General features: G+C 35.5%; 1 protein-coding gene across 1 annotated transcript; it reads right to left on the reverse strand.

Annotated features, from left to right (window-relative positions):
* Positions 1–5,718: 5,718 nt before the first annotated feature.
* LOC132170438 (uncharacterized) lies at positions 5,719–8,413 on the reverse strand. The gene is made up of 3 exons (XM_059581424.1): positions 8,148–8,413; positions 7,563–7,978; positions 5,719–7,157 (listed from the first exon to the last, which is right to left on the reverse strand). The coding sequence occupies exons 1-3, from the start codon at positions 8,211–8,213 to the stop codon at positions 5,948–5,950; spliced, it is 1,692 nt and encodes a 563-aa protein (XP_059437407.1). The 5' UTR covers positions 8,214–8,413; the 3' UTR covers positions 5,719–5,947.
* Between the last annotated feature and the right edge of the window lie 6,528 nt (positions 8,414–14,941).

The following is a 14,941-nucleotide window of genomic DNA, read 5'->3' on the forward strand; positions in this document are numbered from 1 at the left end:
ATCTATTATTAAATTTTTGTAGGATTCACATGAGTTCACAAATCAATGGTAGATTTATTAGATTTGCAAAAAAAGATGGTTGAAAGATGGTTGAGAGAAATGATGTATAGCTTATCTTTACTACAATTGTTCTTTCCCTTCCTATGCTTACTTGTTAAACGCGACTTGAATGGGCCTTTTTGGGTCATGGCGCCAAAAGACCTTAGCAAGACAGGCCCATTGGAGAAGATGAGAAAGCCTGGGCCGTGAATGAAGCCCAAAATACGTTTACACTCGACAGGCTTCTGTGCAAATGGCATAGCTGCATAGTCCTGCTAAAAAGAGTTCAAAGCGCATTGAGATGAATATATTCTTTGTTTGTTTGTTTTTTTTTTTTTTTTTGACAATTTGTGACATCATTTTTAGAGTAAGGTATTTTAGAGAATTTGGTTAAAATATAATTCAATTCTAGTTAAAAATATTTGTCATTCTTGTGTTCTCACCGAACAAAAAAATAGGAATGATCATTCTGTTCTAATTTCTTGTGTTTCTAGTAATATTCATTGCTATTTCTAAGGGAACATCATTTCAGTATATTAAATTATATTAAATGTACCCTTTATGTTAATTTAGCACAAGAGCAATGTTACACACTATACCTCTATTCCATTAAATTGATATGTGAATCTTTATCAGTCTTTTTTTTAAAAAAAAAAAAAAAAATCTAAGAACTGATATGTATTGTCAAATCAACCTAATAAGATTGGGAATTTGGGGGAGTGTAATATTTAGCATTTATATTACAACAAACATACTTGGGGAAAGGGGATTGGATGTTAGAGTGCTATTAGCACCGATGACAAAACTTAAAAATAAAAAATAAAATTGGGGGACCGATGACATTTGAAAGTTTTAAAGAAAACATATTTTGAGGGGTTGTTTTTTTTTTTAATAAAAAAAAAAAAAAAAATTGGGAGTGACTGAAGACCCTCACCCATGACAATGGTTTCACACTTTCACTTTCACTTCACTTACGGTTAAGTATTACAACTTTTATTATAAATCTTTTATAAATGTCAAATGTGAATTAAATTTGTAAGGCTGTTGTAGCCCTAGCTATTTTCCCATGCATGATTAAACTTTTCCTGCTTAAGCCAGAACTTTTATGGGCAAGAAAAGCAAAGTAGCAGAGCGGGTACACATTGTTCCTTCACCTTAATCCTGTCTGTACTCCCCCATAATCTTGAGCCTGCTAAATATTTTAGAAGCTCGAAAGTCCAACCACAACCTTTTTCTAGTACCAGCTGGAAGGGGAAAAAAGACAAGAAAAATCCCTTTGTTATTTCTAGATCCTTCTCATAATTTCTAAACAGCACAAGACCACTCTTCCCTTTAGTGTGTTACATTGTCATATCTACAAATTGTATGCTTTTTATCCCTTGTACAGAATTTCTGAACCATTTACACCTCATCAATGACTCTTGACTCCATAGTTTATCTACTAACATTGATATACGACTATATAAATCAAACCTAATTCGACCCATTTAATTAAATAGGTTAGATTCATTAACCGTAACTCTCTATTTTTATATTAAGTTTACGTTGAATTTGAATCGTACGATAATTCGATTAAACCCGTTACCCGGTTCAATTATATTTGTGTCAACTATAATTTTGAGTTAAATATTAAGAAATAGGCTGTAAAGGAAAAAAAGACTCAGATCTCAACAAACGAGTTTAAATAGGTTCCAATTGAGTCCCAACAACTCTAAAAACACTTATATTCTTTGTACTCTTCCATGATGCCTCAAAAAAACAACAAATAATTGTCAGAATTTTGATGGACACCATTAGAACAACACCCTCTAAAAAGACTTTTTCTTTTCTTTCTTTTTTTCCATTGATTCAGAGTGTGTGAGCATTGAGGAAGAAGATGCACATGCTCTCACTGACATCATCATATCTGGCCACGACTTCCCCCTCTTTCCGATGTTCCCAACATTCAAACATCACGTGTTATTTTCAATTTACTACTATGTCCTCACATTTTCCACTTTGGATGCTTAATAAACTTCCAAAACATGGGTATTACGGTCATTGTGTAGCGGGAATAATTACACAGTGTAAACCCATGAAAGGGCTTGGAGAGATGCTCCAAGGCAAACCCCCCTCTGACCAGTGACCACAGAATAAAGTAAAACAAAAAAATTGGTGTCCTCGTGAACAACACCTTTTCTTTCGCCGCAAGAAAATAAAATATGCTTTAAAAAGTGAACAGCTTAATTTATTTATTAAATACTGCATTCCTTTGCATTAACCTAATAAAAATATTAAACAGAGAAAAAAAAAAAAAAAAAAAAACCAACGGGAAAGTAATATTTTGTCAGAGTTGCAATTGAAAATAGATAGACTTTTCCTATTTGGGTTGGAAAGATTATCGGGTCGGAATCTCAGTTAATTTCGGTTCGTTTGCTCTCATAAGACTTAGAGAGGACATTCGTCTCATCTTTAAACGTGTTGTCAACAACACGACGGTTGTTCGGAGTCCGCTTTTGGGGGTGGGAGTGCTTGCCCGTTTTGGCTTCCATTTTTTCACTATAATACTGTTAAAAGATGTGTTTTTTACATGTTTAAAAGACATAATAATTTTATTATTATTGACTGATGAACTCGAATACAGCCAAGCATGTTTATAACTTCTCCCACCAATGAGTTTCACCAATATTCTAAGTCTAGATAAATATTTGTTTTTATTCTCCAATTCTTTAATTATAATCTCTAGGTGTGCATGCATAGTCATGCGCAGCTAAAAATACAATAATAATAATATACTTGTAGCTTGTGCTGCTTTCGTGTGATGGAAGTGTTCATAAAATTCAACAGAAAATCGAAAGTTTGACAAAATTTTATAGTGAAAAGTGAGCTGTTAGACACATATAATGGGCATATATAGTAGAATAGTGGGCTGTCATTATGACAACATGGAGTGTATATTGCATCTCATTTTCATCCATATATCAATTCAATGTATTAAATTAATATTTGTCTTCAAAATATATGATTTTTTTAGTGGACAGAAATTTTATTTTTGAGAAATTTTATTGTCAAGTGTCTTCTGACATATTTGAATTTCTCAAAAATTAATGTTTGAGTTCATAAGTTAGTAGAATGATAATAACTGACTGTTAAGAATGTAAAATAAAATATGTGTAGCTCACATGTTAAAGAGCACTTGACATTTTATTAAAGTAGGTTAGAAAAAATTTCTTCTAAATTGATTTGAAGGAAATTTATGTCTTTTTTTTTTAGCTTCAGCCCCTTAGAATTCTTGGTTTCACCCATGTTTTAGGTATATGTTCGTTGAATAGTGTTAGAAAAATATCAGTCTTTAGAATATATGATTTTTCACATGTATTTTTAGCCTCAAACTCAAACTCACCCTCAAAATTCTTGATTCCGCCTGTTTAATAGTATAAGAAAAAATTTCTCTGACCCATTTTAGAAAAAAAAAAAAAAAAAATTATGTATATATAATAATTATTTAACCTCCTAAAAAGAAGGTCACACCACTTGGAAATGGGGGCAACATATGACTCTATCTCAAGCCAATTATCTGTTTTTGCAAGCTCGAACAAAGTGGAAATCATTTACAACAAAGTTCAATGCTTATAGATAATTGGGCATCTCATATTATAAGAAGGCCAAAGGCTCTTAGGCTCAATATATATTTTTCTCTTGAATGAGAAGAATTTGTAGTAATTTGAATGGCTCAAAGGAGTCTAGGGCAAGAAAAACCAAAAGCAAACATATATAATCATTGAGTAGCGTGGAAGCATAAGTGTCCAATTCGTCAGAAATGAAGGGCTAAAATCACTTGCAATGAAAGAAAAAGTAAATATTTGTAGGACTCAAGAAAACACTACTACCATTTGAGTCAATTGTACGATTAGGGGGGCCTTTATTTATAATCATTAATATAATAATAATAATAATAATAATGATCACGTTGGAGAAATGTCTTAAATCCCGCAAGAAAATGCTTAGAACATATTAAATTTTCTAAGAATTTGGCTTGGTTCTCAAAGCATGCTATTTTGTGTGTTGATATTCTACATTTGGGGAATTTGTAATTTTATAATCAACACTAATTAATGAGATAAAAAATGCTAATTATAAAGCAGATCTTGGGGAATATGTTTGACTTTGTAGGTTACCAAAGGGATCATAGCTTTCATGACCAACGCAAAACCAGCCAATAAAACACTTGAAAATTGAGCTAAAAATAGTCAACATTTTGTGGAAACAGTCCTCTTCTCCAAGCAAAGTGACAACCTGGAACAGTAACATAATGATGCTACCTTTTCATAGGCTACAAACCCTCATTGATTCTCAACCGATCAGACTTTTGATAAAAGTTTTTAAGAGTGTTTTTTTATTATATATATAAACTAAAATTTATCTTTGTGTTTTGAATTGTTTATTAATACTTAACTAAACGAACCTAATGCTTAACCCATAACAACCCATTAATCCTGACTCGATCAAAATTATTAGCATACAGGTAGCGGTCTAACAGCATTCTCAACCAATTAATAAAATAATCAAAATGTTATTTTGGGTAATTCAATATGGTTAAAATAGGACTATAATGAACTATATTCGTATCAACAAGATGATGATAGATTTTGTTGGGTTCTGTTTACTCACAATAATTGAAAAAAAAAAAAGCATTAAAAAAAAAATATAATATTCTCTTTTCAAAAATAAGTACTTTGAAAAAGTGAAAAAAAAAAAAGAAAAAAAGAAAAAAGAAAGAAGATTAAAATGGAAAAATATATAATTTTTAAAACTAAAATAAGGAATAAATTTGATGACCCATTTATAATGGGAATGATCTTTACAAAAACTTTAATCCACATTTGGTACAAAAACCAGCAATGATGGCAAACAGAGTAGCAGGGAATCAACACCCCAAAGCACCAATGATGATAAAGTTGAGAAGGATTTGACATCTCCTTTCTAAAAACCCCATATGCATTCTTGTATTGAGTGTAAAAATTAGACCTTTCTCTTGTTCGTATATCAGCCAGACCTGGGGAAAAAAATAAAGAAAAAACCTGACAACTCCTTTTCCTTCTGTGGGGGGGATTCTTCACACATTGTCCTGTTGGAGCAGCTTGGACCATTGGCACCCTGCCACGTCCCATATCCAAATGCACTCAAAGACACAAAACCCACCAGAAGATGAGGCAGAGGCTGAGGGTGCCCCCATAACCCATGCTTATGGGGCTATTCTTTCACCATGACTTTTCCTCACCAATCTGGTGGGAAAGAGTAGAAAACAAAATGAAGTCTATTGGAATGTCAATTATGTCAGTCCCATGGATAAAACTACCCAGATGAAAATTAAATGCAGCCACATAGGACATGAGAAAGAAGCCAACCAACCCCACCTTTCTCTTCCTTTCCTTTCACTTTCAAAACTCCCTCTCTCATTAGAAACTGCAATTACAACATCAGCGTCCTACCACCCAATCTTCCCAGTGCCATTAATACTACTACAGAGATAAGATTTACTGCAAATTTTGATGCTCCAAGCAAGCAAACTATGGACAGTTTGTGTTCCTTTGGCCTTTGGCTTGTCTGAACAGGTAAACTTCATATAAATTTGTTGTCGGATATATTAATACTATCCCCAAACACAAATTATGCAAAAGTAGGGAGAGAAAAAGAAAATTTAGAATGAAAATTTTAAGCTGCATAACACCAAAAGTAGAAAATTCGGTACTGAAATTCTGTACATAAAAAGCAGAGTCGTAGATAAAAGGAAAATAAATAAGAAAAAGGGTGACAAAATTTTCCGGCAGTCCTAATTTTGTACAAATAGAGAAAAATGGACCAGAGATTCCCCTGCCGGTAACATCTCATAAGTAAAATTTGAATTTTCTACCCCCAACCAATGCGATCAGCAGCTCAACGCCTCATATTTGAGTGGAATTTGACGGTTAAACGCAGCTTGGGAAAGCAAATTCCCGACCACAGCAAGATCCCGGCAAAACACCCCTTGGAAAACCGACGAGTTTGAAGAAGAAGAAGAAGAAGAGGATGAATTCTTGGAAGAGGAATTCATTTCGGTTTCCGGATTGGGTTCTTGGGTTTGCTGGATTGGCTTTGCTTGTGCTGCTGCTTGTAATGCAGTTGTGGCCTTCTTCCTCTGTTTCTCAGCCGCTTCTTCGTCCATGATCGTAGACATGACGCTCGAGTAACCCTTTTGGAGCAATCTGTAGAGCAACAGCGCTGACATCTTTGCTCGTTCTTTCACCGAATCAAGATCGCGATCATCAGCAAGCTCACACCGATCGATAAAGCTGTTGGCTTTATCGGGCTTGTGCTTCAAGCAGAGCAACAAATGCCCTCTCTCAAGCTCAGACCTCGAACACCCACGTCTTAATCCAATTAAACCGTAGTAATCCACATTCCCGGTCTCCCCAGAAGCGACTCTTTGCTTCAGTTGTTGAATCTTGGTCGTGAGCGCACAGAGCTTCCCGGGAATCTCTCTGTATCGGACATTGTGTCGCTTCCATGCCGGCCCGGGAAGCTTCCGATCCCGGAGAATCGAGTTGTACAAAAGCTTCAAATGCTCTAAATCATGCAAACAGTCCGGCAAGCACCGGATTGTCTCAAGAAGAGACGCTCTCGTGTCAAGAGCTTGAATGCAAGTTGGGTCCAAAGCCAGAGTCCGATTGCAATCAGCTATAGACTCTGCTATTCGACCGGCGGAGCGGTACGCAGAGGCTCTGTGCATGTAGCACTCGGCGAGGAACCCTTGTGGGGCCCCACGGCGACCGTCAACGATCTTGGTGAAGTGGCGGATGGCCTCGGAGTATAGGCCGGCGTCGAGGGCCGCCAGCGCGGCGGTCTTCCGGCGTAGAAGAAGCTTAATGTGGGCGAGAAGCTGGTTTACAGTCTCCGAGTCTGTTGGGTCATTGCGTGGTGGACTGGTGGGTGTGGTGGCGCTGGTGCCTGTGGTGGCGGAGATGGAGAAGCTGTCTTCCGACCAGCAAACACTCTGGCGGCGGAATGCGGCTGTGGCTAGGCGCTTGCCGGTCTGGAGTAGAGCCATGGCGTCCTCCATTAGCCCCAGATGGCAACAAGCTTGTCCAAGAATCATGTACCTGATTTTACACAAACCATTAGAGAAAAATTCAAAGAAAGTAGTACATTTTTTAAGATCTACTTTCCTCTATTCTCAGTACTGTCAGGTAAATTTCTTTTTTAATCCGGCATGTCTCATCACTCACCATATTATTTAATGAAAATATAATCATTTTTTTAAGATATTGTCGTAGAATTTCATTAAAAAAATGAATCATTCATGGGTCAAAAGCTTGAAAGTTCATAATGAGCAGCTGTGCATTTACTCAAACCAATTGAACACGCCTCAATAATACTAAACAAATTCATAAAAAGAAGAACTAAAATGCAGTAATAATTAACAGGTAAAAAAAAAAAAGGACAATTTGCAATTTCGAGATCAATGGAACAGAACAATAAATTAACACGACCCAAAAAAAATTTACCTCCACTGCCCTTCCTTGTCGCAGTTTTTACAGAGACCTGCCATGACTCTCTTCTTCAAGTCCGAGACAGAGAAGCACTTAAAACTAGGATCTCGACTCGGCAACTCAGAGGACGAGTTGCCGGAGCCGAGAAGCTTGACTCGCTCCCTCGAGAGCGGCTGAGACGAGCTCTCAGATGACAGAGAACCGGAGTCGTCGTTCGCCATTTTCAGGCTCGGAATGTAGTCTTGGAGCATATCAGCCACGTCCTTGAACCGCCTTAGATTTAGCAGAGCCCTGGCTCTGAGCTCCAAGGCATGCTCCATCCGCGGCGAGAGCGCTAGAGCCGCGTCGACGAGGCTCAGCGCCGAAGCGACCTCGCTCTGTTCTTGGGTCGCCATGAGATTGCGAGCATCTTTAATGTATTTCTCCACCATCTGCACATATGAATGAAACCACATTTCTCAATTGTTTAGAGCTTTAGCTTGTATATGAAAAAATATCATTCAGATTGACGCAATGATGATGAAATATAACCCAGAAAAATGGGTTAATGCTGTATTTTGAAAGAGATCAGAGAATGTGTGAATGAATTTGAATGTTTACCTTTCTGTTGGTAAGCCACCAGTGCTTCTTTTCACTACCAGACAGGCATGGAGAAGTAGAAGCCATTGTTGCTCTTGCAGAGAAGAAGAACCAATCCCACTCTCTCTCTCTCCGTGTGTGTGTGTCAACCGAAATACATTTTCCTCTGCTCTAACAAAGTCTGAGAAAGAGAGGGAAAATGGGAACAGGCTGAGAGAGAGAGAGAGAGAGAGAGAGAGATGGAGGGGGAGAGAATGAATGTGGGATTTAAAAGATTTTCTTGTGTAAATAAGGGAAGGTGGTGGTGGAAACAAACAAAGCTTTAAAAGAAAAATTTGCCAGCTTTGACCCTCACACAAAGCTTTGATCCTTCCAACTTCATAGCTGGCACCACACCGTAGATTCTCTCACACTCACAGCCTATGTTGCCTATATTACATTAAACAATACTGTTTTTTTAAACTCCTATCAAACAATTGATTGATAATATATATATATATATATATATATATATAAAAGATTGTAATTTTAATAAGTGCATTTAAAATCGCTATTTTTTAAAATAGTAAAGGCGTGATTTTGGTTTAAATTTGTGCCTTTTCAAATGTATCTTCTTGACTACTTATAAAAATAGCAGATTTTTTTCTATTTTAAATTAAATAATTTTTATATTTTGTAGTATCTTTTAAAATTATAGATTATTTTGTGAAATCGTAATCTTAAACAGCACCCTAAGAATATGTTCGGTTTGACACTACAATTACGCTGATAAAAAAATAAAATTTTAAATCAAATTGAATAAAATTTATGATTTGGGAGTGCATTTTTTAAAAGTTGTAAATTAAAAATGTATAAAAATCTGGTGTTTTCAAATTAAAGGCAAGGATTTGCGGTTTTTTTTTTTAAATAAATGTATAAAAATTTAAAAATTGCAAGTTCTAAAACCGAAAATTTAAAAAAGGTAATTAAGTGGGGGTGAAAATATGTGACCGGATGCAGGCAGTGAGTGCATGATTGTGACGGGGTGCAGCCGGTAAGGCATCACGGGTCCTCGGGTTCAACCACCGGAGAGAAACGAGATAAGACGCCAGCAAATTTGCCCGTAAAGTAAGCAGTAGAGCTGTAGAGGGTTATTTATTTCGGGTAAAGAGTGAAATTACTGATTTACCCTTGGAGGCATTGACTCTCTAGATTTTATCAGTTACTCTCACTCATTAATGTTTATCGTGATCATTGATTTTACCCATCACAGAGATTGGGGTGGTTGAAATTCTCAAAAAAATTGGATCATCCACAGTGCCCCCTCTCACTATTTTCAGATTTTCCATAATTTAGGGGGTGCCATAATTGAATGATTCAATTTTCTGGTACTATCTTGGCATCTGTAATTATTATCTGTTGGTGATCAGTATTATTTTTGGTGGATTCTCAAACCATGTTGTCAATTTTGTTAGTTAAGTTTCTCTATTATTTTGCTGGATTGCATTGATTGGAATTAGGTGGAATATTAAATATCCATTGGAATGGCTATGGTCTAAAATTGAGAACTAGTGGGGAAAGTTTTTTATATATAAATATTCACGTAAGTGGAGGAGAATATTATAACACTAGGAGGAACGATAGTATTTTTCTTTAATTTGACTATACATGAGAAAAAATTATTGAGTTCTGGCGTAATAAAGATTGATTGATTCAAAGCTGTTTCTTAGTTTTATGGATGGTAGTGTGTGGTCGTTCCTAGTTTGTAGATCAGTTTCTCGGAATGAATTCATTAACAAAACGAGAGACCTCAACCTATTAACTAGCCATGTGATTTTTTGAGTGCAGCTTCTTAAAGGGGCTATAAAGTTTGAGATACTTGGTGAGGGGAATGAATGTTAAAGGGTAATTAAGGATTTGCTGATTATAATGCAGCATTTTCATCTCCATTGGATATTTGTTGATCTAGAATTGATGTCTATCATTACAAGGATTCGGATTTCGAGTCATGACAATTCAGAAAGTAAATATAAAAGAATAGTAAATGCTAGGTACATCTTTTTATTCTCTTAAAATCTTTCTAAAACTGATGTAACTTTTAAAATTACCATTAAATTTTAGATAAATCATACTTGAATTTTAATCCAATTATGATTTTAAAAATCATATTAATTTTAATAAGATTTTAAGAGGATAAAAAGATGGTGCCTAACATTACTCATGAAAAAATCTCTACAAAAAAAAAAAAAAAAATGGTTGTTTGAGACATGTTCGAATAGATTAACTTTATAAAGATTTTCTCACATTTACTTTTTGGTCCTCGGTAACCTAATCAAGTGGGTAATATTACTAATAAAGGTTAGGTGGATAGGGTAGTGAATCAAGAAATGAGGAGGGAGGAATTAGTAAAATGGTGAGAGCATATTTATTGGGGGGGAGAAAGGGACTCTTCTCTCGTAAGCCACAAGAATCATGCTTTTCCTTTTGGGGTTTGCTTTGCTTTAGAGGGTATTTCACCCGCATTGATTAATGAATGCACATGAATATGGATAGATGGCCAGATGGGTGTGTCTTAAAGCCTTCTCTAACTTCCCTTTCCTCGGACCCCACCATCCCTACAAACCCTACAATCCCCACTTTATAAAAGTTACAGTTCCTACAATCTCCTGCATTGCCACGTCACCATGTTCTCCTAGCCTGTCTCCACGGTGTCATTTCTGCCTCTTGGGTCCCTCACATTACAAAGACAATCCCATTGTCATCAGCCACACAGACAAAAGTTTTTTTTTTTTTTTTTTTTTAATATTAAATTAGAATTAAAAAAAAAAAGATTTTAATTGACATATATAGTTAGAATATGTGAAAAACTACATGCATCAGCATTTTTTAAAATACATGAAAATAAGGACACATATCAATTTAATAAATTAAATGATTGAAAATTCTTTCCAATATTGACGTGATATTCTAAATCAACTATTGATTTTTTTTATTATTATTATTTAATAAGAATTAATAAAGATATATAATATCTAGCATTTTTCAAAATTTATATATGCATGCCCTGTTTGGGTGTTAGAAACCATTATTGTGTGATTAAGTGTAGTACTATATTCTTTAAAAAAGTGTACTATTATTGTAGGATCGATGATTTAAGTGTTGCATATGATCATAACCAAATTAAACAATGAAAATTTAAAGCTTAGGACTTAGGAGAAATGTCATTGCCTCAAATAAATATTCTGGAAACATAATAGAAGAATGTTCATTAACTACTCTCCAGTATTTTCTTTATGTAACTAATATTCGTTATTCGTTACAATTATTGGGATATGATGATTTAAAAAAAAAAAAAAAAACAGAAACAATTGAGTTTGGAGTTTGCACCATCACCATCTTCAAAAATTATCTTTAATAATCATTTATTAAAATTTGGCTTGGATTCAGTTCCAATTAGAACTAAACCCGTTGGGATTGAGATACGTGTCTCCTAATAGGACGCAAGAAACGCGATTACTAGCAATTTAAACACCAAATAAAAAAGAATCCTTATAGATCTCATCTGCCCAACCAGAAAAACTTGTGTGAATGTCATACAAATTATCTCACATTTGCTAACCACGCAAACAATAAAATTACTGAAAATCTCCGTCCACAAATTGGGTGGCCTCCTTTGACATCAAATTTGAGTAGCCCCATTATTGAAGAATGAACGTGGCATAGTACTTTTTTTCTGATTGAATAGGAATTAGGATTAGAGGTCCTACAAGCATAATAACAAGCTTATGTTTCTGTTGTTTTTGCTCCCATGGGTTTGGGACCATAGGACCCATTGACAAGCTAGGGTCTACAAGGCTTGGTTTCTTCCACAAACATGCTGCAACTCTGGTACAGATAAGGAATCCAGTTGTAAAACCCTAGGGGCCCTTTATTTGAAGAAGGCAGCCATTTTCTAGGTAGACGTCATCAACAACATGAAGCCATGGCATGGCCTAGATGGTCCACTTGTTTTATTTGATAGACCTTTGTGAACAACCTCTATACATTTGATGTATTACTTCTTAGGTGTCTCCTTTTATATGATTGAAGCCTTGAATAAGCTCTCACTCATCAACGATGACCATATATATATATACAATTTATGTCATTTTCCACTTCCTAGCTTCTTTATTTCCCATAAAAATAAAATAAATTAAATATTTTGAATGGTAAGGAGACGGGTGGGGATAAGGCACAAGAGGCGTATTTGTTTTCTCTTGTACGAGGGGTCAAAACTTAAAAGAAGTTGTCTGGTGAACCAAAAACTAGCTATTTTTTTCTCTGATAGGCGGGGGTGTAATTAAAATTTTTTGTGCATTGGGAGCCAAAAATTAGCTTTGGGGGCCACTTCGTTTGAAATTTAACTTTAGAAGTAAACATCTTCTGAAGTCCATGCTTGGATTTATGTATGAAGATAGGAATTTGAAGGACAATTTCAAAGGGAAGTAGCAAACATATCATGCATGATGCACTCACTTGTGTTTTGTTAAAAACACATGCTTTTGTCTCCCTCTATGAATTTGAAATGACCATTTTTTTCCAAGGGGCATTGAACTTGGTAATGGGATCCTGCTTGCCTGGATAGCAACTATTATTCTTAGCAGGCATTGTTTGATAGAACCATAATTGGTGTTGTTTTTATTATACATCCAATTGCAACTACCTGCCCTTTGTTGCCATTCCTTGTTATTATTGCCAATTTCTTTGTGTTTTTTTGCATGTGTAATATTGCAGACAGCATACTCTGATGCAACTGAACTATAACAACTTGTTACTGTTTTTGTGCTTTTCTCTTAATTTTCCAGTATATACTTGAGATGTAATTTGTTTTGGTTGACTTTAAATAATGCAAACAAAAGAGAAACCCACCATATGCCCACTTGGCCAATCAACTAACTTATCTAAAGCTTGGTGGCTTTCATACTGGATCATGATCCTCCGAAATTTTTTACCTAAAATTTCAAAAAATTCGGAGTGAGATTGAGAGAAAGGGTACTGAGTTCAAGCAAGTGAGCCCTTCTGGCACCTCAACCACATTTAGGGGTGTAAACGAGCCGAGCTTGAGCGAGCTTCCTTTGTTCAAGCTTGGCTCGTTTAAATTTTACTCGAGCTCGAGCTCGAGTTGAGCTCAAGGGCGAGCCAAAAAAATCGAGCTCGAGCTAATAATAAGTTGAGCCGAGCCAGCTCGCGAGCTGGCTCTTATATTTAATGTTTTTGTTTTAAAATTTTTTTTTAACTTCAAGTACTCTTAAAACGGCTTAAGAAGTTAGTTTGCATATGAGTATTTGCTTAGCCTGGCTAGTCGAGTATGGAGCCTGAGTCAATACAGCAAGGCATTTGGTTTCAAAAAGAGAGGATATGCATCCTTTTATAGATAAGCAAACTTGAAGATTGATGTTTTCTTAATAATGTGGGACAAGTTAACAGGTTGCATTCAGACTGCATTGGGACAATGCTCCCTACAAAAAAATATTTTTTTAACGTCTCTCTCTCAATTCCCCTCACCAGTCACAACAGATTTTCCACCTGAACTCCCATTTCCCACTCTCTCACTCTCACTCACCAAACATGTAATGATAGTGTTTGAGTTTGTTTGATTCATCAATAGTTTATGCCTTTTCGCAATCTCTCTCAATAGTTTCTACTTGATTCTTCTTCCTTTCGTTTGGATCTGCTCTAATTGAATCGAGGTTTTTTTAATGATTGCTCTCTCTCTCTTTCATCACGAAGGGTCTATAATTTTTCATTCTCTAACGCTTAAATATAAATGCAATTTTAAGGTTTTAATAATTATGAGATTTATAATTAATTATCTATTACTTAGTTTATATATATATATACACACACTCGAGCTTATAGCCTTATACGAGCTGTTCACGAGCTTAGCCGAGTCGAGCCGAGCTTGCTTCGTTTAATATTTGAGCCAGAATTTGTGTTCATGAAGTGCTTCATTTAATATTCGAGTCGAGCACGAGCCGAGCTTATGCGAGCCGAGCCCGAGCTTACTCGCGAGACGCTTCGCTCACTTAACAGCCCTCCACATCCCCTCTCTCATTCTCATGCAAGAGAAGAATATTAATGTGGTTTTATTATTTATACATTAATTTTCCTTTTTCTATTTTTTTTTTTTTTTTAGTAAGGACTGAGTTTTCTTTTTCCTTTTTAAGTTATTAGTATGTTTTAGCCTATATAAGGAATACACATTCAATGAAACAATTAAGTTTTGAAGTATCAATTAAATTTCAATCTTTTAGAGTTACTTCCTTGTTTTCTTATTTGGGGGCAATTAGAGTCTTTTTGTTCCCTATTTATTATTTTCTCTCTTTTTGAATTTTCTTTTCAATAATAAATTATTAGTTTTTACTGCTATCGTACGCTGTCAAAACAATCTTAATGAATTTCAAGGCATTAACCACCAAAGACAAACAAACAAGAAACATGTGTCCCAATCTCAACTATTCTAGTTTGTTCAACTTGACTTGACCCGACTCGACCCGACCCGACACAATTAAAATCCATTATTGATTTAAAATGCTAAAAAGGTAATCATGGGATACCCACCACCAAAGAAGAAGGGAGGGGTCGGTTATGCTTAAAGCATGATCCTTATTTAAAGGGAGGGGATATGATGAGCATGATGGGGGGTGAATCTCTCATTGCCAATAGTAGTACTAGTACTAGTATTATTAGTTAATTAGTTTAGTATATAGATTTAGGTTAATGGGAAACGCTCCCATTCTCTAAGACATGTTTGTATACGAGGGGGCAATATGTGACGTGAAGCCCTAAAGATGCCC

This window comes from Corylus avellana, chromosome ca2 (assembly GCF_901000735.1).
Source record: "Corylus avellana chromosome ca2, CavTom2PMs-1.0".
Lineage (NCBI taxonomy): Eukaryota > Viridiplantae > Streptophyta > Magnoliopsida > Fagales > Betulaceae > Corylus > Corylus avellana.